The sequence below is a fragment of the Gallinula chloropus genome, assembly GCF_964237585.1.
Source record: "Gallinula chloropus genome assembly, chromosome: 1".
Classification (NCBI taxonomy): Eukaryota; Metazoa; Chordata; class Aves; order Gruiformes; family Rallidae; genus Gallinula; species Gallinula chloropus.
The window spans coordinates 191,533,422-191,558,563 of NC_140085.1; the positions used below are offsets into that span (position 1 = coordinate 191,533,422).

A 25,142-nucleotide genomic window follows, 5' to 3' on the forward strand; every position below is an offset into this window, starting at 1 on the left:
TCTCATGGAGAGAGAAGTTTTGGAGAATGTTACAACTAAGGAGTGGAACACCTTCCTTATGAGGAGAGACTGAGGGAGCTGTGATGCTTTAGCTTGGAGAAGAGGAGACTGAGGGATGACCTCATCAATGTCTGTAAATATGTAAAGGGTGAGAGTCAGGAGGATGCAGCCAGCCAGGCTCTTCTCAGGGATGGCAGTGACAGGACAAAGAGCAGCAGGTGCAGCTGGAGCGGAGGAAGTTCCATGGGAGTGTCAGGATGAACTTTTTCCCTGTGAGGGTGAGGGAGCCCTGGGACAGGCTGCCCAGAGAGGTTGTGGAGTCTCCTCTGGAGAAATTCAAACCCACCTGGATGCATTCCTGCGTGATTTAGTCTGGGTGATCCTGCTCTGACAGGGGGGTTGGTCTAGATGATCTTTCGAGATCCCTTCCAACTCCTAACGCTCTATGATTAAAAAAAACCCAATCCTAACAACAGAGCAGCACTGGTCTGAATGTGCCCATATAGGCAAGCTCTGGGTAAAGTCCCTGTGACTTTGCTGGGCACTGTTTAGAGTTAAGTTTTCAGGCACAGATGCTTAATTTACTTGAAATATGCTACGTAGGCAATCTGAGCCATGACTGAAAACTGACACATTCTAAGTGATCAGTGCAGTCAGCATTTGTGGGATCATTATCTCCTTTACAGTAAGGTCCATCGACCACTGGCAGAGTATGTACTGGCAGGCGTGGAGACTCACCCTTTAAGCCCCTTCCACAGCCTTATGAGGTTGCTCTCCAGTGCTTTGCCTTACCAGCAACTGGTGACTCAACCTGCCCTTCACATTGCAGAGCTTTCCTGAGGGGAATTCCAAACTTTATTTCAAAATTGAGGTTATAGTGTCCAGCAGCATATCTCTTTCCCAGCAGTGTTGTGCCCTGGGGCATTATTTTATTTGGTTTTTCTGGTAAGACACAATTCCTTGGTTCCTTTGGACTCCAGTGTCCTAGAGTGACCCAGCAATGATGTGTGCAGGGTGTGTGTCTGTTGAAGGGTGTCTAACTGGCTTTGTGAGCAAGATAGTATTTCCCCTTGCAGCCTAGTCCATGCGATGTTGCCCTGATTCTTCTCTCTTACCCAAAGAGTTGGAGAAAGGATAAAAATGTGGGCTGGTTCAGCTGGACAAGGATCCAGGTGTTAGTTTGGGGCCTGACATTTAAGTTTGAGGAGAAGGCAAGGCTTGATCTTATTTAGGGAGGAAGACAGACAAGCAGAATTAGGAAAAGGTGTGGTGTCTGTGGGGAGCTGAGCATCTGCCTCTACCTAACAGCATGAGGTGAGTGAAGTCAGGACATAACTCACAGCAGCTGTTCCTCTCCCTCATTTTTGTCCTTAACATCTAATTTTCTGTGAGTGGCACAGAACATCAGAGTATGTTTTGTATGAATTCAGACAAGTAGGATTTCAAGGCATCAGCTTTATGGTCATAAAGTATGACCCTGGAACCTCTAGGATTTATGCAGCACTTGAACTTCTGCTGCAAATACTGAGCTTGTTAAAGATGCTGCTAGCCATGAGACTGGATTTTCTGTAATTGCTAATTCCAGTTGGAAGAGAAATTTAATTTGGACAAGATCCATCATCTAGGAATCAGATTTACTATTAGATCAAAGAAGATCTAATTAGATTAGATCCTGTAGATTAGATCTAATTAGATTAGATCCTGTAGAGCTGTGCAGCATTCAAAACAGTCTGCACACAGACAAACTTGGGACAGAGTATCTTGTGAAATCTATCCTGAGAGGTGTCCCAACTTGGGGGAGGTACTGGGTCACATCCCACTGCAGTCCCAAAGAGCTCAACTCATCAGGTAATTCTGGTACCTTCTAGATCAGTCTGAGATGGGGCTACAATCCAGGCAGCAGGACTTCCAGGTGTAGCTAGGGAGTGCCTGATCATCTTGACTCATTGCACTTCTAAGCAAGACAAGAACACAATGTTGGGATTGCAGAGTGGTCTGAGAAGGGCCAGGAATGCAAGACAAAAAAGTAAAATATGCTGATGTTAGTGGTGTTTTCCAGACAGGTTAATCCAGTAGAAGGAGAAATCCATCGTGCACTAACTCGGTCTTGCACCAGTAGTATCAGAAACTTCTAGTCACATGAGTCAGGAGGTTTAGTTAGAGGCACAGTACCTCTGCCTGGAGATCACAGGCTGTCCTGACTGTAACGTGGAATCATAGAATTGTCTTGGTTGGAAGGGACCCTTTAGATCAAGTCCAGCCTTCACCATAACCTGCCAACATCGTTGGATATTCTCTTCCCAGTGTGCGAAGCACTAAGCTCAGTTTTTGCAAAGAACACTCAGTTCACAGGGCTCCCAGGGGGCCCATGACCATTACTTAATTGAAGAAGTGCTTTGGAAAGGTGAGTATCCCACTGGGCCTCCTGTGGCTTGAGGCTCTTCCTCAATAAGCCACTAGCTCTTTCTACCATCCCATTTGATTGAGGGTAGTAGGGGGTGTGAAATACCCATTGAATTTCTTCCTGCTTTGCCCATTCTTGCGCTTGAGAAGTGTGAACAGTTATCACTTTGGATGACATCAGGAGTAGGTAGATTTAACCAAGATGAGAGACCTTGTACTGTATTTTGTTCATCAGCCTTTTGGTACTTGGTTGCCATAAGGAAGCTGGAGACTACTTCCACTCCTGTGAGGATATATCCATATCCCACAGGGAGTTTGAATAGGCCAGTATAATCAATTTGCTGTGCAGACCATAAAGTTTTTCCTTTGTTGATATGTGGGGGTGCTACCTTACCAGGGTGATCTGTTTGCAATTTCAGTTTAGGTTGGGGGCATCCTGAAAAGATATCCTCATGTGTTTTTAGAGGCCAACCTCAGCTTTAGGCAGCAAAGTGAATAATAATAATAATAATAACCATTCCCCTAGATGTTACCATTTAGGATCTGGTGTATCTCCCACATAATTTTCTTCATTCTGGCTAATTCATCTACTTGTTGGTTCCAGTTTGTGACTGGTTTATTTTTCTTGCTTTGAGCTTTCACCTATCCCATCTTAACAGTGATTTTTCTAGTTTTGTCTAGTAATGCTACCAATCTTGAGCTCTCCAATTTGAGGATCTGTTTGCTTCCCGTTGACAGTGCCATGGGGTGGCACCTGCCTATATGGCACAGTGTTGACAGATAACTTCTGTTTCACTTTGTAAACAACTGCTTTTAATTCTCCTACTTGTACACTACCTTCAATACACCAGGGAGCTAAAATGACCCAAAGAATTGATTTTATTTTCACAGGGTGGCATTCTCTTCTAGTTAAATGGGTGTATTTTTCCCTCTACAACTACATAACAAGGCTTGCTGGGTAAGAAGGGATATATCTGTGCGATTCTAATTGCAAACTTGATTGCTTTTGGAGGGAGTTTCCAGTGCTGCTCTCCTGCCAGAAACTACCAGGTCTGTGCTGGCCCCAGACTACAGCAGGCAAGTGGTAGAGCCTGATCTGTGGTTATTGGACTCGGGAGGAGAGCTGCAGGGTGTATTGCTACACATATTCCCTGCATTCTTCCCATAGGATACAGATTTTAATGTATTTTTTGTCCAGGTTTTAAACCGTGTAGAGTTAGGGGAAGAAAAAACAAACCCAAAACACACAGATTTCAGAAATTGCTCCAGGTGATGTTTTGCTCATGAATGAAAACTGATGCCTTTATCTTTTTTATTTTTCCTTTGGTTTTGGGTTCCCCCCCCCCTTCCCCCCCCAAGTCCATTTCACAGCTGTGGAAATGTCCCACGTAAGCAGAGAAAGCTAACTAGATGCAACGTGCTGACCAGTACCTGAGTAAACAGCCTGGAAAATTAGAGAAGCAAAACATTATTTCTTCAATTTATTCACAGAAACAAAGTGGGGGGCACACATTTACTCACAGCACCCTGTCCCTGCAGATCTGGCTTCTGCAAAGGGGTACTGTTTAATGCCATCTGCATGTAAAACTGTGGGTAGCAGCAGCGATGTGGAAGTTCATGGTTTTCTTTAGAAGCAGCAGTGTGAAAACCAGTTCAGTGTTCCCATTTCATATCACCCCTGCCTCTTTCGAGCTGGTGAGCGCATTCTCTAGGAAGAATGGGCTCAACTGAACTGTGTGGATGCCTTGGGAAGCAGCAGAGAAGTGCGTCGTGGCAGTGAAATCATACAGCAGATGTTGTTTTCGTTCATTTAAACAAACTGCTATGGCTTTGTGATCTGTGATATCACAGTTGCTTTTCACTCAGAGGTTTGGGGTTTGTTGGCTGCTTCAAGTTTTATCTTCCTGTGAGGCTCCTCAGAATATTATCTTCAGGACAGTATCTAACATCGGCACAGTACTCAGATGTTAAAACTGATGAGTCCTTCCCAATTCATTTTTTTCTTGTGTTTTCTTTGCACTCTGTTCTATAGGTTGCAGAGAAACATTTTAAAGCTATATTCTTTTCTTAAATGTGTTCCTTTCCAAGACCTCCAATTTTTTTTTCTTGCCTTTAAATTCTTCCATGCTGATTTCCAAATGGCTTTCTTATAATTTCTTTTTTTTTTTTAATCCTTCATGGTATTTTCTCTACATTTCTCTCAAATCCATTCTCTGAAAGTTTCCTCTGCCAATCTTTGGGCCACCATTCGTGCTTGGAACTTGGTTGTTTTTTGTCTTCAGCTTTCAACTGTTTCATATCATTACTAAAATTGTTTCATATCATTCAGTAACATTGACTTGTGTGATACTCAAGATTTGTTTGGCCTTTGATCTTGCTGTCTGCAGATAAGAAGCTTTATTTTCCCTCTATATAATAGCTTTTGGCAAGGTTTGTGGGCAGATAGGCAGCTGTCTCTATTTTTCTTTTGTCAAACAAGATCAAGAAAGTTGTCTTGAAATGACACTTGGACTGTGGCTAAAGAATAGAGTTGGAGTTAGAAGTTGCAGACTAGGAGTGACAACCTTTGAGTCTTGGGTTTGTGAATTAATTGGGGACTGTTGAAATTTCTTGCCAGAGGTTGTCATATTAACTGGAAAAGGTTCACAGAACATTAGGGGTTGGAACGGACCCCGAAAGATCATCTAGACCAACCACCCTGCCAGAGCAGGATCACCCAGACTAAATCACACAGGAACACATCCAGGTAGGTCTGAATGTCTCCAGAGAAGAAGACTCCACAAGCTCTCTGGGCAGCCTGTCCCAGGGCTCCCTCACCCACACAGGGAAAAAGTTCCTCCTGACATTCACATGGAACTTCCTCTGCTCCAGCTGCACCCGGTGCCTCTTGTCCTGTCGCTGCCATCCCTGAGAAGAGCCTGGCTCCGGCCTCCTGACTCTCACCCTTTACATATTTATAAACATTAGTAAGGTCACCCCTCAGTCCCCTCTTCTCCAAGCTAAAGAGGCCCATCTCCCTCAGCCTCTCCTCATAAGAAAAGATGTTCCACTCCATCATCTCAGTGTCCCTGCACTGGACTCTTTCAAGGAGTTCTGTGTCCTTCTTGAGCTGAAGGGCCCAGAACTGAACCCTGTATTCCAGGTGTGGCCTCACCAGAGCAGAGTAGAGGGGGAGAAGGACCTTTCTTGATCTGCTAACCACCCCCCTTCTAATACACGCCCAGGATGCCATTTGCCTTCTTGGCCATGAGAGCACATTGTTGGCTCATGATCATCCTGCTGTCCCCCAAGACCTCCAGGTCCCCATCACCTACTTGCTCTCCAAAAAAGCAAGTTATGAAGATTTTAGAGAGTAGAAGTATCTGTGTAAAAGAAATTAAGTTGGGTATTTGGAAATGAGAAAGAAGAGTCCAAGACATTTCTGAGATCGGGTAACTTTTTTTATCATGTGTTCTGGGTAACTTCTAAGTTTTTTCACTTAAGGCATTTCTGCAAAAAAGAAGATACTTAGAGGTGGGATTTTCTGTTGGTACCCCTGCTAAGAGAGGGGATGTCATGTCACCTGTCGGGGTTTGAATGGTTGCTGCATACCTGAATTGGTCTGTGTTTGCTGACTGGGTTCATGATCTCCATGTGCTCTGCTTTATGTTTGTCATGTAGTATCTCACCATCCAAGTAGGGCAAAATCCAAGAGAATGGCCTTGAGTCATCAGTAGGAGAAACTTTGGACACCTACACTGACAGCAAGAAAGGGGGGAAATTGAGATTACTTGGAGTTTGTAGAAAGGCCACTCTAAAGCTACAAATACCTGGAAAAAGAGCCCTGATGCACATTTTTCTCTGCCACCCACCATCCGTGAGCATATTGGGGGTCCCCTAATGCTCACCTCTCCTTTGTCGCTACAGTACCTGAAAGAGTCCTACCAAAGCCTCTGAGATGATACCAACGGCTTACAGTGCCTCAAGATCTGTACTTACAGTGACCACTGTAAGTTGCTGGGCTGCATGTACTCTGATACCTCAAAACTGTCAGCTCCCACAGCTGTCCTTCCTGTTCTGGACAGAACCACAGGTGTAGAGGAGTTGGTGAAGACACTAAGTATGAAACCAGGACGCTGACATCAGCATAGAAGAAGAAAGGTTGGGAAGGGAGTTCAATATTCTGGAAAACTGAATGTAATGTTGTATTGGCGGCTGCTTGGTTTTAGCTGTCTGAAGAGCCAGTTTCTCCATCTTTGTTGTTTGCTTCCAGTCTGACATCATCAAGCTGTCTTAAAATAACGTTTAAAATACGTTTTATTTTGTTTTCCAGTAAAAACTATAACAGCAGCAAATCTGCCCTTCAGCAATGAGCTTATTGCATGTAATACTCTAACTTCCCATCATCTCAGTCTAATCTCTTCAGACTTTGATTGCATTTTCCAGCTCTAAGCACTAGCTTTCAGGGAGCTTTCTAGATTGGTATTTCAAATGATCTGCGTATGTCAACCGTTTTTACTTTGAATTTACTTGAAAATCCTTCTAGGTGTACTTCCAAGTAATTAGTCTGCTTGCTATCATCTTAAGTGTGTGGTTATCAGGGAAATGACACTTTCTTTTCCATGAAACATCCCATACTCTAGGAGGGAAATGAAGTGTGACAGGATGGCACATCAGCTAGTTGCGATGCAAGTTTACTCCTTGTAGTCTAGTTTACCTACTCTAAAGGACCAGTGCACTACCTTGTTTCTCCAGGGTGCTTCGTGCACTCTTAAAAAAACAAGTGCCCTAGGATAGATTCTGGCCCTTTTCTTGCAAACTTAATTATTTTTAGTGTAATGCTCCCTTTGAAACTCCCAACAAATGTATTAATGCTTCAGAATGCCCTGCACTAGTGTGTGATAGACATAGTTAGAGCCATTGTAAGAAAATTAGCAACACTGGCTTAAAAAATGAGGGATGTGACATTTTGATGTAGTTGTTCTGGCTATCTTTATTCTGACCTGTCACCTCAGAAGATTTTCCTTGCAATTACTTTCATGATTATCTTAAATTTTGTAGTTGCTTCTTCACATTTTGTAATCTGACGTATTAACCCTCTTCTGAGGAGCAACATCTCATGCGGATCTCAGACCTCACTTTTGAAAGGCTTCAAGACAGAAGCCTCTGGGGAAAAAGAAATCAGTCATCCTTCCTCGGAAAAAAAACATCCTCAGAAAAACTCATCAGTCCAAGTTCTGGGACTTGAGATGCTTTTTCTTCATTTGTGATAGTCTTTAAGAATTCTGGGAGGAGGACACCATGATGTTAAGCATTAGAAGATTTGGTAACAAAAACGTTGTTTCTGAAAAGTCCCTAGTTCTTACTCTGGTATACTTTCTGCTTTGAAGCCTTATTAATGAGAGGTATTGTGATGAACTCATCTATTTTCATCATGGCAGGTGAGGATGATCTAGTGACTAGAGGAGCACTTTGGTGTTGGGAAGTCCTGGCTTCAGTTTTATGCATGTTTCCTCATGACTCAGGCACCTTTTCTTGCATGGATGATAAGAGACGTATGCAGAAGACTGGGGTTCCTGCAGATTTGGAGACTAACTAGGTCAACAATTTATTTTGGATTGAGGGGGAAAAGCAAAAACTTGGCCCAGCAATGAATGTTTCATAATCTAAGTTTAAGTCCCATCTTGAGTAGAGATGTCCTTCCGTACATTCAAAGTTTCTTCCCTGAAGGAGTTGTCAGGGCCTGGAACAGGCTGCCCAGGGAGGGGGTTGAGTCACCATCCCTAGATGTGTTCAGAAAAAGGGTAGATGAGGTACTTAGGGATATGGTTTAGCATAGGATGGGAATGGTTGAACTTGATGATCTTCAAAGGTCTCTTCCAACCTTGTGATTCTGTGATATGTGGAGCTTTAATATTTGATTTTGTGTAGTATTAGCTTTCACTCATTCATTTTTAGGACAATACATGTAAGAGTCAAGGTCAGTGTTTGCACAGCTGCCTGTTAGGTTCAAATTTTCTAGTGTCTTTACTACAAAATAGCAAAGCACTTGCAGAGAGGTGAGACTAGGGAAAAGGGTAGCTAAATTATAACCTGGGGCAATTCAGAAACAGTTTAATAAGTGCTTTTGTAAGCCCTGCATACCAAAGACAGGGTTGTACACTAGAAAATACACCCACACTTTTTTACGGGTTTGAACTGAGCTTTTGTGTGTGCTTTGTTAGTCAGGAGTGGGGAAAAGCTGATTCTTCTAATTACCTTCTGATTGTTTTAAAGAACACAAATGTAACCCAAAATACTGTAATCAGAGTAAAACCATCTGCAAAAACATTAGCTGAGCTAGTGCAGTGAATACCAAGGGAATGAATTCTGCAGCTGGAATATAAAGTGTGTGAGGCCATAAATCAGAACATATCGCTTGACGCAGCATGTTGGCACCCCTTGTAAATGAGCATTGGGAATAAAAATCAAATTGTGCTGTTAATTATTATTTTTTCTCCCTAAAATTACTTCATTACCCCTCCCCAATCCAGTAAATTATTATCATAGAAGCTCAGAATCTCCTGAGCTAGAGGGGACCCTTAATGATCATCAGGTCGAACCCATGTCTCCAAACAGGCCCAGTCAATTCAGAGCAGGGCACTGAGCACATTGTCCAGACGCTTCTTGAGCTCAGCACAGCTCAGGGCTGTGACCCCTTCCCTGGGGAGCCTGTGCCGGTGCCTGAACCCCCTCTTAGGACAGAACCTCTTCCTGACATCCAACCTAAACCTCCCCATCTTAGCTGGGCAGAGTCTCTGAAGTGACGGGAGAACTACCAGTTGTCTCCCAATGTCTTAAGGAGCCCATGGTATTTTCTGTGCACTATGTTTTTGCACGTTAATTGCTCTCCTATCATCAAAAATACTATTTTATACTAGAAGAGAGAGAATTACTTTTATACTCGGTTTTGTTACATTTAGACTTAGAGATAAATCACTGAAAGAGTTTATGTTTTCATAAGGGTATCGGCGTACACTTATATATCCTGGAGAAATGGAAGCCCAGCAAGGGAGAAGCAGCCAAGACAATCTAAAATCACTGTCCTGTGCCCTGACTTCAGACACACAGACCGCCCTGTTGGCCACCAACTCCGGAGCACCAATGCTGCCTTGAGTTTTTTTGGCTGTGTCCCAGCACTTTGACTTACTGGAAGCAGCTCTCTGTTGTGGCCGGAGCTGAGACTCGTGTGACTGGAACGCAATGTGCTCACACTAGTGGTATGCATCTGTCTTGGTGCTAGCAGTGAGGAGGCAGCTGTGTTCCTGCCTCCTTTGCTTCCTTTCTTTGTCTGTGGTGGATTGTTTTCCTTTGTGTATGTTGCAGCGGTGTTGTCTAGTCTTGTTTGAAACTATTCCAGGACGCACCGCTTCTTTTAGAAGATGATGTTGCCACATGAGCTTTATTTCTGATGTTCTACCTAAACCTCCTTGATTCAGACTATTAGTGCTGATCAATGTGCTCTTTATTAATAACAAAAATAACTTCATTTTTTTCAATCCTTCCTCCATGTAAATCTGTTCCACATTGCTTTCATGTATCTTCTGCCTGCCCAAGATCTTTCGTTTACTTTGTAGTACTCCTTGCTGGAACTGAGCCCCCTGCCTCATTTGTCCCTCACAGCTTTTTTCATAATAGTATGCCAACATCTATACAGAGCTGGATGAGTGCAGCATTCCTTTGCAATATACTCATGTTATCACCTTTTTCACTTTATCACGTTTTTCTGTTGTGTTTTGCCCGTCTTTTAATTTTATGATCTGTATGAACTTGCTGTTCAGATTTCTGATTTTATTTCTGATTCACCCAGGGAGATCTAATAGTCCCTCTAATAACCCATTACTTTGAACTGTTATTTATCTGTACCCATTTTACAGCTCTTCAGGAAGTTTATCAAGTTCAGTAATTGTTTCACTGTTTGTTTCTTTTTGGCAATTTGCTGTTAGATCTGTGGTGGTTAATCCAAGGTGCAGCTGAAGTTGCTGCTTCAGTTAATCTCCAGGTAAAGTCAAGGCTTGCTTAGTATTCAGAAGGGAGAGTTACAGTAAGAAAAGAGTCCTGGTACTTAAAAATAAATATTTTAAAGATGCCTCATATCCTTCTTCCCTCTATTTTTCAGCCCTCCTTCGTCCTGTTCTCCCAGCCTGGAGTAACACTGTTGTGTTTCACTGAGTAACAGGAAGTTTATATTGATCATTCACGCACATTAGGAAGTAGGGAGTTTAGTTATTATGTACTGGCAAAATTCCCATTGGAATGACTGTTTTCTCCCCTTGAGGTCCTTCTGAAATATCAAATGGAGACAGGAGTTTTCATTTCCTGACGCTCTGAAGAGTAGCTATTGTAGACTTTGAAGTGGAAGATGTTAAAAATAGTTGGTGGAAGTGAAAATCTAATTGCTATGCTGCCCTCCTGGTGATAAGCTCTAAGTGAAAACTCTGCAAAGTAGAAGATAGTGGCCAAAACAACTGATTCTGGGTAGTTGGGTCTTCTGAACAATCATGAAGCGTCAGTGACACAAATCTCCTCTGGGCTCTAGCTTAGTTCTTTGCAACTGATAATATAGAATATGTATTGTATGGAAAGTTGTTGGATTTTATTCAAATTAATTCCTCTGTTGATGCTTAAAATGCTGTGGTAGGTGAGTTATGAATTATTTGTACTGTAACAAGGACTCCCTTGGTGTTGCTGGGCCAGGGAACTACCCTTTTTACACTTTTCCCTTGCTTTTATTCTCTGTATTCATCTTTGGTTTCAAATCCCTAGAGATCCTTCCAAGAGAAATCTTCTCCTTTAAGGAAATAAGTATCCCCATGGTAGATGGTTATGCTCTCAAACATGCCTGAATCTGTGCATTGTTTTGCAATTTCTTTAAATTTGGTAGGCTCTCTAATGAGGAGCTGTATTTTGTACCACAACCGCTTGAGATTATTCCAGAAGCAAACGCTGTAAGACACAATTCCTTGTATCTGAAAGCAGCTAGAAGGATGATTCAAGTTCTACATGCGTCATGATGCCATATGACAGGCTTTGGGTTTTTTAATAATTATTTTTATTCATGCAACGTTGGATACATGATCCAGGAAGGGCAGTGGAATGGATGTTTTTCAGCCTCAAAACCTTGTTTGCTTGTTTGTTTTATTTAAAGGGACACTTTGACTTTATTGTGACTTAGGCATCTATTTTAGAACATAGCAGCCACTTCCCTATCTTGTGCTACACAGTGAGGTGTAGTTGTCCTTAAAGGGAGACTCCCTTAGGGAGGGACTTTTTAGAAGGGCTTGTAATGACAGGATGAGGGGGAATGGCTATAAACTGGAAGAGGGTAGATTTAGACTGGATATAAGGAAGAATTTTTTCCCTGTGAGGATTGTGAGACATGGGCACAGGGTGCTGAGTGAAGCTGGGGCTGCCCCTGGATCCCTGGCAGGGTTCAAGGCCAGGTTGGATGGAGCTTTGGGCACTCTGGGCTACTGGGATTTATCCTTGCCCATAGCAGGGGGTTTGGAACATGATGGGCTTTGAGATCCCTTCCAACCCAAACCTGCCTGTGATTCTATGAAAAGCCTGTGATAATATGTGATGGGTTTAGCCGTGATTTTAAATGTTTAATCAACTTTTTCTAATTCTAGAAAATTTCTTCCTTGCTCTCTGAGGGTAACATTTATTTCTGTTGGGTTTGAGCTGTGTAGAAACCACAGTCCACAGAATTCTGTCTCTTTGTTTGACAGCAAGTGCACGTTTTAACGTTTTAAAAGATCCCTGCAGTTGGTAAACCTTCTGTGGACAGACACAGGAGAAAAGATATGTGTTTAAATCACACTGCTTATCTTGTCAACAGTTGAAGATGATACTTTTTGCTTCTTTTTAGTAATAATACTTTTCTCACTGAAAACATCTCTTGTATTCTAACTCACGGTGTTGTGTTCCTCACGTTTTACATCCTGCCTATTAGTTCTTTATGACCATGTTCTGTTACAACTTGACTTATTTACAATTTTACTTGTTTTATCCTCCTGACTCTTCAGGCAAACTTACTGTAGAAATTACTTTCTAATGTAGAAACAACTACATATTTGGGAAAAGTGTATGGAAGTAAGGTCCTTCGAATTTGTGTAATCCCTAACTGTACCAAGCTGTCAGTATAACAGTAAGCAGTATATTGTGTCCATATTTGCCCTAAATACTGTAATTTATATTTTTTGGCTTTGAGGTAGTCAGTCTTTGTACAGATCATTAGGCATTTGTGATAACATTGGTAGTTCTTAGGACCTGAAGGTGACTGAATGTGTATGCATCTTAAAAAGACATGTCAGATTTTGCTGTTTATAAAGAACAGGATGTAGATGTGGTTGTTTTAGCACCTAAACAGCTGCCCTTCCCACAGGCAGTAGCCTGACAAAATGATTTTTTACATAAACTTAATTTTTTTTCAGGCATGATGTGGCATTAGCTATGACAGTGGAGGTTTAGGTTGGATGTCAGGAAGAGGTTCTGTACTGAGAGGGGGGTCGGGCGCTGGCACAGGCTCCCCAGGGAAGGGGTCACAGCCCTGAGCTGGGCTGAGGGCAAGAAGCATCTGGACGATGCACCCAGTGCCCTGCTCTGACTTGGCTGGGATTCTATGTCCCTGCCTCTGTCACTTCAGTTCCTGAGCTCATTCGCTTTTGAGTTCATTTTTCCCTCTGATTATCTAGTCCTCCTTTCTGTTGAAAGACATGCTGAAGATAAAATGCTGAGAAGCAGTCTTTGGTCACTAAAGAAAATCTAGATATCTGAGGACCAGTACTCAAGGAATCCAGTACCGAAATGCAAGAACGCTGTCAAGCCCATGTCTATCCACGTGCATTCATCTAACCTCTGATATACTGTATTTCTTACAGGCATGATCAATAACATCATCTTTAATTATTTTGCATACTTTCTGCCTCAGTCACAAATTCTCTGTTTTACTTTTCCCAAGGACATCTGCTGCATAGCTCCCCTATGAAGAGAGGCTGAGGGAGCTGGGCGTGTTCAGCCTGGAGAAGAGAAGGCTGCAGGGGGACCTCATTGCAGCCTTCCAGTACCTGAAGGGAGCAGAGAAACAGGAGGGGAATCAACTTCTTAAAAGGGCAGAGACTGGCAGGACAAGGGGGATGAATTGAAGCTAAAGGAAGGAAGGATTAGATGAGCTATTAGGGAGAAGCTCTTTCCGGACAGAGTGGAGAGGTGCTGGAACAGGCTGCCCAGAGAGGTGGTGGATGCCCCAACCCCGGAGGTGTTCAAGGCCAGGTTGGATGGGGCCCTGGACAGCCTTATGTAGATTCTGGCCTGGAGGTTGGTGGCGCTGCCTGTGGTGGGGGTTTGGAAGTGTGTGATCCTTGGGGTGTCTTCCAACCCACACTAGTCTATGATTCTGTGATTCTATGTTCTTGTTTTAAAAAATGAAAATCTGTTGAAAAAGAAAAAGATTGAGTTTCTTGACAGTTTAACTTTCTTCTCATTTTCAACTTCCATATCTGTTTCCTTCAAAACTTGTTTCACTTGTCTGTGAATCAACTTTAGAGTCTGAGTTTGTGCTTGTGTCACCTTTTTCTTCTTTCTTGGGATTGTTTGCAAATCTCTGTGCATATCCCGCTGCCAACTTTTGATGGAATTAGTAAAAATCCCTTTTAATGAATTCATAAGCTATTCTGTGTGTGGATGATCCTGTAAAGACTAGCTAGGCTTTCCTGAAACACACACTCCTCGAGTTTGAAAGAGGCCTTGTAGTTTTTGTTCATGAAAGAAGTAATTTTCCAAGCAGCATACCAGAGGACTTCATTGTTCCCCCGCCTCCATGTCCCTTCCTAAAAAAATTTGCAGGACTCTCACTAAGTATGTTTTGCAAATGGATTTGCCTAATCCCTGCTATAAATGTTCTGAATAATACGGGCCAAAAAGTGCAGAGCAGGAGTGGCAGGAATTTACAGCCAGATTAGGTATACGGTATTTCCTCTCTCAGCAAGATGCTCCTAGATTAAACCATCGTAAATTTTCAATAATTTAACATAATTACAGCTTTACAGGAAGTGTTGAAACCTGTGCTTTCCTACAGAAGAATCTAAGGGTTTTTTTCTGCATTCTTACATTCATCTGAACTTTGTTATGTTATGTACATGGGACATAATAACCCCGTGCAGTGCTACAGGCTTGGGGGAGACTGGCTGGAGAGCTGTCAGGCAGAGAAGAACCTGGGGGTGACTCCAGGCTGAACATGAACCAGCAGTGTGCCCAGGTGGCCAAGAAGGCAAACAGCATCATGGCCTGTGTCACAAGTAGTGTGGCCAGTAGGTCTGGGGAGGGGATTGTGCCCCTGTACTGGGCATTGGTGAGGCAGCACCTCGAGTGCTGGGTCCAGTTCTGGGCTCCTCACCATAAGAAGGACATTGAGGTCCTGGAGCGAGTCCAGAGAAGGGCAACCAGGCTGGGGAAGGGGCTGGAAATCAAATCCTCTGAGGAGCAGATGAGCGAGCTGGGGGTGTTCAGCCAGGAGAAGAAGAGGCTTAGTGGAGACCTTATCACCACCCACACTGACCTGACAGTAGGGTGTATAGAGGTAAGAGATGGTCCCTTCAGCCAGGGGACAGGAGATGGGACAAGGGGAAATGGCCTCAAGCTGCCTCAGGGCAGAGTCAGATTAGATGTTAGGATGGTCGGCTGGGCCTGGAACAGGCTGCCCAGGGAGGTGGTTGAGTCACCATCCCTGGATGTATTTAAAAGACGAGTAGATCAGGTACTTAGGGATATAGTTTAGCATAGGATGGGAATGGTTGGACCTGATGGTCTTAAAGGTCTTTTCCAACATTTAGAAGGTGCAGTAGGATCATAGAATCACAAGTCAGGTGCCTTCCCAGTCATGGGTAAGCATTATGGTATTTAATTCAACATTTTGATATTTTATTTTTTATCCCAGGATTTTGACAGTTTCACAATCAGGTGACCTTGAGCAGTGATATTTATCTATTGTCTACTAACTTCTCCTGAAAGCGGATGTAGCTGAGAACTGCTTTAGGAAGCAGAAGCTTCGCTCTCCAGACTCTGTAGCCTTTACTCTCCTTCCTAAGGCTGGGTGACATCTCTGCATCATTTGTGGGAGGACATGGTCATGGTCAATACTGAATTTTAGTGGATTTCTTCCAAGGCTGGTCTCCACTGGGAGTGAATCACATCCCATTGCAACACTGAGGGAATGTGGTAAAAGGTTAATGATTCCACAAAGAATTTAAGCATGAAAAAGGCCTTTTATATCGGTGTAAACTTGTACGTCTTTGCAGAACTGTTTTGACTTCAGCTTGGCTTCTTTTACATGGAAGAACTCACTACAGAGCTGACTAGAAGAGTAAGATCTCTGGCACATCTCTTCATTGCTTGTTGTAACAGTGAAATTCATGGTTGTGCAGATGATGATGTTAGATCAATAATTGATTTAAAGAAGATCTGATAAAAATCAGATTTTTATCTGTTCGAGACAACTGTCTGAAGCTGAGATTTTGATCAACTTCATAGGAATTCAGGAGAGTTGACTTCTTAACTAGGTGCACTTCTGCTTCGTGTTCTGAGATTTGGGGTTAAATTATCTGTAAACCCATGAAGTATAGATTATTTTGTTGTTATTGTTGTTCCCAGAGGTGCTGTAATACTTTGGGGGGTTGTATGATTGTAGTTTGGTAGCTTTCACTTTTCTGTGGGATGGGTCTTGGGAAGTAGGACTCCTGGAAAAAAAAGGTACTTGAATGAGGGGAGTTACTCAGACCTGGCCTGCTCACCCTTGTTCTTTGTTTTAAAGATTGAATTTCCTTTGAGATTTTCTGCCAGAAATCAGGGTGGTTTTGACCTTTCCATTGCCCCGTACATTGTACTTGTCATGGAGATATTTAGAAATTAGAGCTTCAATTTTATATACATTTAAGTGATGACATGTGAAAGTGCAGTTTAATTTATGTAGGCGACGCTCTGCCTTTCTTTTAATAGATTTGCACTTTGTTCCAAATTGCATGTCGTTCTATTCCCATTACATAACTTTCATTCTCAAAACTATGATTTGTGGCCGGGCTAAAAGGCTGAATCTGCATCCCTTCTGCTGAGAAACGTACCGTTTCCTTATGCTTCACTTAAACTTCTCCCTATCTTATTGTACTCTTGCATAGGCCAGGACAGTTTGAAGAAAACATCTAAATCATACTTGGGAGACTAACCTTAAAAAAACACAAAAGTTCACAGAATCACAAGGTGGGAAAAGACCTTTAAGTTTGAGTCCAACCATTCCTGTCCGATGCTAAACCATATCCCCCAGTACCTCATCTGCCTGTATGTTAAACATATCCAGGGTCAGTGACTCAACCCCCTCCCTGGGCAGCCTGTTCCACAGCCCCACAACTCTTTCAGTAGTTTTTCCCTAACATCTGAGCTGACCCTGCCCTGGCACAGCGTGAGGCCATTTCCCCTTGTCCCATCTCCTGTCACATGGCCATCACCACCATCACCTGCCTCTCTACACCATCCTGTCAGGTAGTTGTAGGTGGTGATAAGGTCTCCCCTCAGCCTCCTCTTCTCCTGGAAGAGCTGTCATGCCTCTGGGTACGAGAGCTGGGCTCTTGGCTTGTTCTTGCTTTCTCTGTTCTCTGCAACACTGTTGCTTCTTTGCATTGCATCCCAGCCTCTGCATGAGAGATGGAGAGTGGTGATATCTTCCTTAGGTTCAGGCTTTTGATAAGCTTTGGCCATTAGTTGGCTATCTCGCTGATCAGTAGTGGCTTCTGGCTTTTTGCTGTTCTTTATCATACCCTCTTACAGCCTTTGGTCTTACATTGTGATCTGTGATGCAGCGTCCTGTCCAGCTTGTTCTGTATGTGTGTGCTGACCAGCATACTAATAGTGAAGACTGAACTGGTTTCATTGGGGAACAAGTCACTCGGTGACCTTTAAAGTATCTTGAGGGATTCTGGAGGAGACAGTTCCACAAATAGGTTTAAGGAAAGAAGAAAAAGAGAAAACAACCCAACAGCTTTCTTAAAATACCAGGTTTGAATTATTTGGGGCTTATATCTCCTGAAGGTGTTAGATTTTAATTCATGTGCAATCAGGGTAACCCTATTTTTCTGCCTCCTGACAAGAAAGCAAGCACCATCTAAGCCAACCTTTTTAGTTAAATTGATATTTTATTACTATCAATACATGTGAAAAAAAGACTGGAGTCAAAATACTTTTAGCTTTCAAGCAGGCAACTGTTTTGTACTGGAAGATAACTTCCAAAAAGGTGTAGCTTTCTGAATGAAAACTGTTGAACCTGTCTTGAATGAATGAATGAGTGCAGCTTTATTTGTTTAAAATGCTTGGGATCCAATTCTAAGTCTCTGCTTTTGGTTTCTGTCCTACAGGGAACACAGTGAGTAACCTGATTTTCATTCTACCTCCAATCTATGGTGCGATTCAGACCTATAAAGATGGCCTTGAAAAACGGTATTTAGCTGCATATTTATGTCTTACAGGTATGTGTAAAACTTAATTTGCTCTTTCATTATAAAGAGAGCTCAGATGTGCAATGAACAATATCCAAATATTAATAAACTAAGTAGTTAAACCCAAATGTTTTGTGTGTATGAAAAGTAGACCTCTATGTGTTATACTTATTAATGCTTACAGAAAATTGCTGTTTGAAATACTTGAAGTTAGAATTTACTAAACTTTGGAATTTTAAAGACATGCTTTTCGGGCTTTAAGTCCTGCTCTGTGTACCTTAGCAGTGTGTCCTTCTATGGTGATTGAGAGAGGGTACTGTGAGTGTCCCACTTCCAAACAATTTCACACCATATTAACGTTTTTGTGAACTTTGTATGGAACAGTAATCCATGAAATGCCCGGGATCTTTCATGAATTTGAATTTATTTTCAGTTCCTTTCTGGCATATATCACCCAGCAACTTAACAGCAATTGTATTTGGAAGCTTTGAAACTGTGGAAGAATGATGTGACATTTGTGCATAGGGGGACTTAAGGGCAGTCAGTTTTTTTTTTTTTTAAATAGCAAAATCCAGAAGAGAGCTAAATTCCTTTTAAAACGTTAATTGTGCAACTGGATGTCATGTTCCTCATGAGCTAAAAAAGATATATGAAGATGGTTCAGATTTTCAGCCTGGAGAATAGAAGGCTGTGGGGGGACCTCATTGTAGCCTTCTCATCCCTGAAGGGAGCAGAGAAACAGGAGGGGAATCAGCTTGTTAAAAGGGCAGAGACGGGCAGGACAAGAGGGATGGAGTGAAGCTGGAGGAGGGAAGGGTTAGATGAGATATTAGGGGGAAGTTCTTTCCAGAGAGAGTGGTGAGGGGCTGGAAAAGGCTGCCCAGAGAGGTGGTGGATGCCCCATCCCTAGAGCTGTTCAAGGCCAGGTTGGATGGGGCCCTGGGCAACCTTGTGTAGATGGAGGCCTGGAGGTTGGTGTCCCTGCCTGTGTCAGGGGGGTTGGAGCTCTGTGATTCTTGGGGTCTCTTCCAACCCAGAGCATTCTATGATTCTATGATTTGGCAGTTGGGTCTCGAAGTAAATTTCACAGAATTTTTTAGTTTCACAGGATTTCTATGTTTGCTATAGCTCCTATCTCTGTGGAGTCTATCTTTCCCAGTCTTCTCAGTGATAAGAGCCTGGCTTATTGTAGATGTTGCTTTTAAGATTGGCATACTTATGTATTTAGGCAAACACTGTCAAAACTCTCATATCCATATGCTAAATGTATTCTTGATGCCAGTTAAACTGGAACACGTACTAGGTACAACTTCATGGCTTTTCAGTTACATCAGCTTTGCTGATATGTATGAAACATAAGCAGCAGCAATGCACAGCTTTAGATGTTGTCTGAACGCTTTCCAAACAGCCGGTTGTAGGCTGTTTATGGTCTTGAGTAATTACTCATTTTTGTCTCCCTATAAAATAATTTGGCAGAAGGAATTCTTGAAGGTCAGAGTTTCCTTTTAAAAAGGCAGGGAAGGAAACAGTGTGTAAGTATTTGTTGCAGTTAACTGTTTGTGTGTTCTTGACTCAAAGTATCCTTTACTGCCATTCTTACTAAACTGGAAAAAAAACCCAAAAAAACCTGTTTATTTGAGACTTAGCCTTCAAAATTCTAGTAAATCTAAGTTGTGGCTACTTCTGCCATTGACACTTCATGATGGGCTGTCTGACCAGAATGTGAGGTTGTCACATCAAGACTTCTCTGAGTAGGCATTTCTGATATTAATGTTTAAAATATTTATACATTTTATATATTTTTATATATATTATATACATATATAGGTTTAGTATATATTTATATATTATATTTCATCTTCAAAATATTTTAAAAAGAAAGTCTACCTGTGATCACAATACATAATGTGGACTTCAGCTTTACGGAGTTCTTGTTCACCAAGGAGAGCTCAGCCTGTGTGTCTGACAGCAGGACTGGAGGGCAGCCCTGTGTTTCAGCTGGGCTCTGCTCATCTGTGACTGGGATGCCTTTGACTCTTGTCTGAAGCGATAAGTGCTTGTGTGGCTTAATTTTAATTTCCTATGTTGGAGCCTAACATTAAAGGTCACTCCCAAAACCACTTCTATTTTGTCTCTGCTTCAATGATTGTAACACTGGACTGTTCTGCAACAGTGGAAAGATGTGAAGCCATATAGAAGGCTTTATAGTGTCTCAGTGAAAAACAGGAGTGGGATGGTTTGGAATTCCAAACCTCTGAATATTTATTCTACTACAACATAAAAGCAGCAAACGAGAAACAGAATTTTAGATATAGTTGAAGTGTGCCAGGAGCATTGGCATTCCATCTGTTCATGAATGAAAAGCATACTGGAGTAGAGACAGAGTAAGTGTACAGAGGTTTCTTTTTATAAGGAAGCACCAGAGAGAATTCTTTCTCTTACAGTAATTTTATTTATTAATTTATTTCACTCTACTTGCTGAATTTGTAGTAAAGAAGTCTAGACTTAATCTGTAAAGGGATAGTGAATTTAACACAAACTTCTGAGTTTACTTCAGGCACCATCCTTCTTTAAAGGCTATACAGTAGAACTTCTAACTAGCTAGTAATGTCTAAGGGTTGTTTTGTTGAAGTAGAAATTCTTCAACAATTCTGCTATGAAGATGGGGGTGGAAGGGAGGGCAATTCATTTGGGTTCTAACAACTTAGAATCATTACTGAGTTTTTACAAGATGTTAAAAGACAGCTGTCAAAGCGGACATTAAAATGAAATCTGTTAGCATTTGAGAATAAAAGTAGTGTAGTTTCCAGTCATTATTTTGATCTAAATCAGCTGTTTCTTTTGGATGCTTCCAGACATTTAGCTAATTGTCAGCTCTTTCGTGTGATACCACTCTATGCTCAGTGCTTCTCCACTTTATACCCCACAATTTCAGTTGTTGACATTTATTTCCTTTTTGAACCAACTGCATTTTTAATTAGGGATGCTCTGTTCATTTCACATACGTGTTAAGATCTGAAGTTGGGAGGGCAAGGAGGGGGATTTCTAAATCACTGTTCAAATACATTTCTTGTTGATACTGGTTCTGGGACAGAATTGCACTTCTCAGCAAGTTCTTTAAGATACAGCCCTTATTTCTGCTGCTTTTCAGCTCAGAGGGGGTGTTGTCAATGAACTCAATAGGAACTGGGTAAGGTTTTTATGCTTTAGGGAACTAATTAATCAACTTGTAAATGATGAAGGATAACCTTAAGCAATTACTTCAGCATGATGGAACTTGATGATCTTTAAGGTCCCTTCCAACCCTAAGCGTTCTGTAATGCAGAAACAAATGATCTGACTGTCGTTACCTCAAAGAATAGACAGTTGGTTTTGGATGCTGTGGCACTGTATCTTGTTCTATCATATGCCACTTCCTCATGCTTCCTGGGGTACTATGACTCACAAATGGCTCATATTCTAGACAGGTCTTAATTTTAAAATAAATAAAAAATAGGATAACTCTTTTGTACCTGAAAGAGAAGACAAAGCAGAATCGATGGAGTTACTTTATTAGATGCTTTGCTTTTGTATTTCTTTGGCCTGTTTAATAGGTTTCAGTCATTCAAGCTGTGTCAAAGTGGTGGAAAAAAAGGTTGGAAAAAGTTTTCTGTGTTGACTATAGCCATATGAACTCGTAAACAACTCACTGAACTTCAATCCCAGTGAAACTCTATCTGTAAAATAGTTGTTTGAGGGCCTTCAGGCAAAGTTAATTCCCTTAATAGCCATAGAGAAGACACTTAGCCCATGCTGATGTTAGTAAATCAAATGTGCTTGGGAACATTCCTGAGTGCTGAAGCCAAGTAGTGTGGAACAGCCTGTGTCTGTTCATCTTAGCCTCCTAAACAAGGTGACTGCATAGATTCCCTGCCAGGCATGGGCACTGGACTCTTCAGGCTGTTGGGCTGTGCCTGGGAGCTGCTTGGGGAAGGTGCTAGTTGGAACAGGCCAGGTTCATGCCACAGACAGGTCTGACAAATCCCTAGTGCAGACAGTTGCATTATAGTGTCTGGGAACAGATTCAAACACCTAAATGTGTGTGTATCTACCTGTACAGAGGGGTCTGTCTCCCATGTGAGCCAGTAAAGCCTTGAAAAACATTTGGCTCATGCTAAAATACCCCCTTATATTTGGCCAGCTGAATTACCCTTTATAATGCCTTTCTCTTTAGTGGAAGCTTTGACACCTAGTTCCCATGTAGGAACATAAAAGTGTTTTCATACTGTGCCTGTCCAGTTTAAATTCAAAACACATTTCTGAAATGCTAAGAACCTGCTTTTTCTATAAAGGCTTTAGGCTTGTGATAAGAATTTTGAATGCTGATGGATAGTCCTATATCAAAATGAATTATCACTGATTATGTGGTACTTCTGATTCTTCCTAAAACTGTTGGAAAATTCACAGGGGATATTTGTGTCCCTCTGGAGTTCAGATCATGGGAATTTATATGGCTTCTATATGCAGTTGGATCTTGTGTGAAATGTCAGGTTACATCTAGCATGGTTGTTGCCTTGAAGCCTTTAAAGGTTTTGAAGCACAGTGGAAATGCCTCTGTATCAAGCAAAGCTTGCAGATGTGTTGCTTTTATATCATCACCACGATCATCTTTATCAACTGGCAGTAACCGCATGTCATATCTGCTGCTGGGGAAGACGGAGCGGTTTACATATAGCAGCTAACCTCACCAGCCAGTCTCCAGCTTTCCTGGAGCCCCTTGAGGGACTGGAAGGAGCTCATAGGTCTCCCCCAAAAGCAGCCTTCTCTCTTTTTCGGGCTGAACATGTCAAACTTTCTCAGGGAGTCTCCATAGCAGAGGTGCTCCAGCTCTTGGGTCATCTTCATGGCCACCTCTGGGCCCGCTCCAACAGGTCTATGTCCTCCTTGTCCTGGGGACCCCTGAGCTGGATGCAGTGTTCCAGGTAGGATGTCACCAGAGCAGGGGCAGAATCCCCTCCCTCAACCTGCTGGTTATGCTACTTTTCATGCAGCCCAGGGCACAGGTGGCGTTCTGGGCTGTTAGTGCACACTGCTGGCTCATATTGAGCTTCTAACTCCCCGACACCCCCAAGTTCTTCTCCTCAGGGCTGCTCTCAATCCATTCTCCACCCAGCCTGTAGCTGTGCTTGGGATTGCCCCAACACACGTGCAGGACCTTGCCCTTGGCTGTGTTGAACTTCATGCATTTTGCAGTCCTACCTCTCCAGCCTGTCCAGGTCCCTCTGGATGGCATCCCTTTCCTCCAGCACGTTGACCACACCACACAGCTCGGTGTCGTCAGCAACTTGCTGAGAGTGCATCGATCTGTGTCCATGTGAATGATAAGGATGTTAAGCAGTGCTGGTCCCAATACCAACCCCTGAGGAACACCACTTGTCACTGGTCTTCACTTGGACATTAAGCCATTGACCACAGCTTTTTGACTGCAACACAGATGGTGTTAAAACTTCCCAATTAACATACAGCTTTTAATGAATTAAGCTCCTTTGCAAAAGGAAGCACCTAAAAGAATAACTCCAACCCCTACTTAGAAGATATGGAGAAAATCTGTTGCTCATCTGTTAGTGGCTGTATGGGGAAGGTGCTTCTGTTGAAAACTGGTGTGATTGCAGCAATCGTGTTCACTTGTGTTTTGAGAAGTGCACAGCTGGTAGAACATCTCCTGGTGGTTCTGGGTTTTGTGAAGTAAATATTCCTTAGAAATAGCTGTGTTCCTGCAGAACCAGAGGTGAAGGTATTCCAGCTGAAGTATTATATCACAATTTTTGGTGGACAGATACCTGCAGTGGGCCTTTGTAAGTTTACCAATTAGACTTTTAAGTGTAGCAAAAATGTTTGCTCTGCTCATAGCAGAGGAAACAAAGTTCTTGCGATCCTTGTTGTGTGGTAGGTGTTTCCTCTTGGTACTTCCCAACATTTTCATCACCCAACACTTACCCTGCCTTAAGCTACAAGACAGTAGCTCCAAGTATTGCAGCTCTTGGTCCAGTGAGGGCAGTATTAGATACTAGTCCCTTTCTGCTGGAGTTTGCCAGTTATTGAGTGATGAGTAAGAGAGTAAGACGTACACTTCAGTTTATCATCTGCTAATATAGTTTCCCTCTTACTCCTTTTTACATGGGTTCATGGAGCTTTTTGCACAGTTCTGTGCTGAGATGTAATGTGTGTCTCAAATGAGAAACCTGGTTCTTAGCTCACTTGGTGTCTAGGTGTAAACCATTTTTAAGCTCTTCCTCTTGTGACACAAACCATAGCCTTTTAAGCTGTTCTTCTGTAATAAGCAGGTATAAAATAAAAACAGATTATAAAAGGCGAGAGTCAGGAGGATGGATCCAGGCTTTTCTCAGTGATGGCCAGAGATAGGACAAGGGGCAGCAAGTGCAAGCTGGAGCAGAGGAAGTTTCTTGTGAATATAAGGAGAAATCTTTTCACTGTGAGGGTGACGAAGTCCTGGGACAGGCTGCCCAGAGAGGCTGTGGAGGCTCCTTCTCTGGAGACATTCAAACCCACCTGGACACGTTCCTGTGTGATTTAGTCTGGGTGATCCTGCTCTGGCAGGGGGATTGGACTAGATGATCTTTCGAGGTCCCTGCCAACTCCTAATGTTCTGTGATTCAGTGAAACAATATCCGTAAAGAATCAGTTTTGTTCTTCAGTCTTCATTTAAACCACCCCTTCCAAAAGATGCTGTCATGCATAGTTACCACAATAATATTTGAGGAAAAATTGTGCAGTCTTGAAAGGGAGTTATCTGATGAATAATCTAGTCATATAATTTCTATAGCCATGTAACATCCTGATTTTCTTGCCAAATGCACTTAAATACCATACAGACCTGTGTTCTCTGTCAAGATTGGATGTATATAGCTAAAGCATTGTTGTCCATTGCATAGTAACATTTCATAATCAAAGAACCTCCAAGTGCAATCGTTACAGAGCAGCAAAAAGGGCTTTTTAATTATTTTTAGAAATTAATTGTAGTCATGAAGTTAATGACCTGAAGCACTAATATCTGCAGTGTTCCTGATTTTTTTGCAGAGACTGGAAGGGAGAAATAATGTAGAAATAATCACTTCTAGTTGTATAGAAGGAAGAGGAGGAGTTTGATAGCTGTTTGTCAGGATTTACAAACCCTGGTAATATTAACAGAAAAAAAACCCCAAACAGCAACGAAAAGCTGGTCCTATTTGTTAATTTAAT

The 25,142-nt window shown here is 42.2% G+C and overlaps 1 protein-coding gene across 1 annotated transcript in view; it reads left to right on the forward strand.

Annotated features, from left to right (window-relative positions):
* Positions 1–25,142, forward strand: part of ACER3 (alkaline ceramidase 3) — a gene marked incomplete at both ends in the record, with an annotated part of 61,227 nt that overhangs the window by 7,633 nt on the left and 28,452 nt on the right. Inside the window, one exon of the mRNA XM_084261772.1 lies at positions 17,823–17,933. Within this exon, the coding sequence (XP_084117898.1) occupies positions 17,823–17,933 (111 nt within the window). The remainder of the gene's footprint in view (positions 1–17,822; positions 17,934–25,142) is intronic.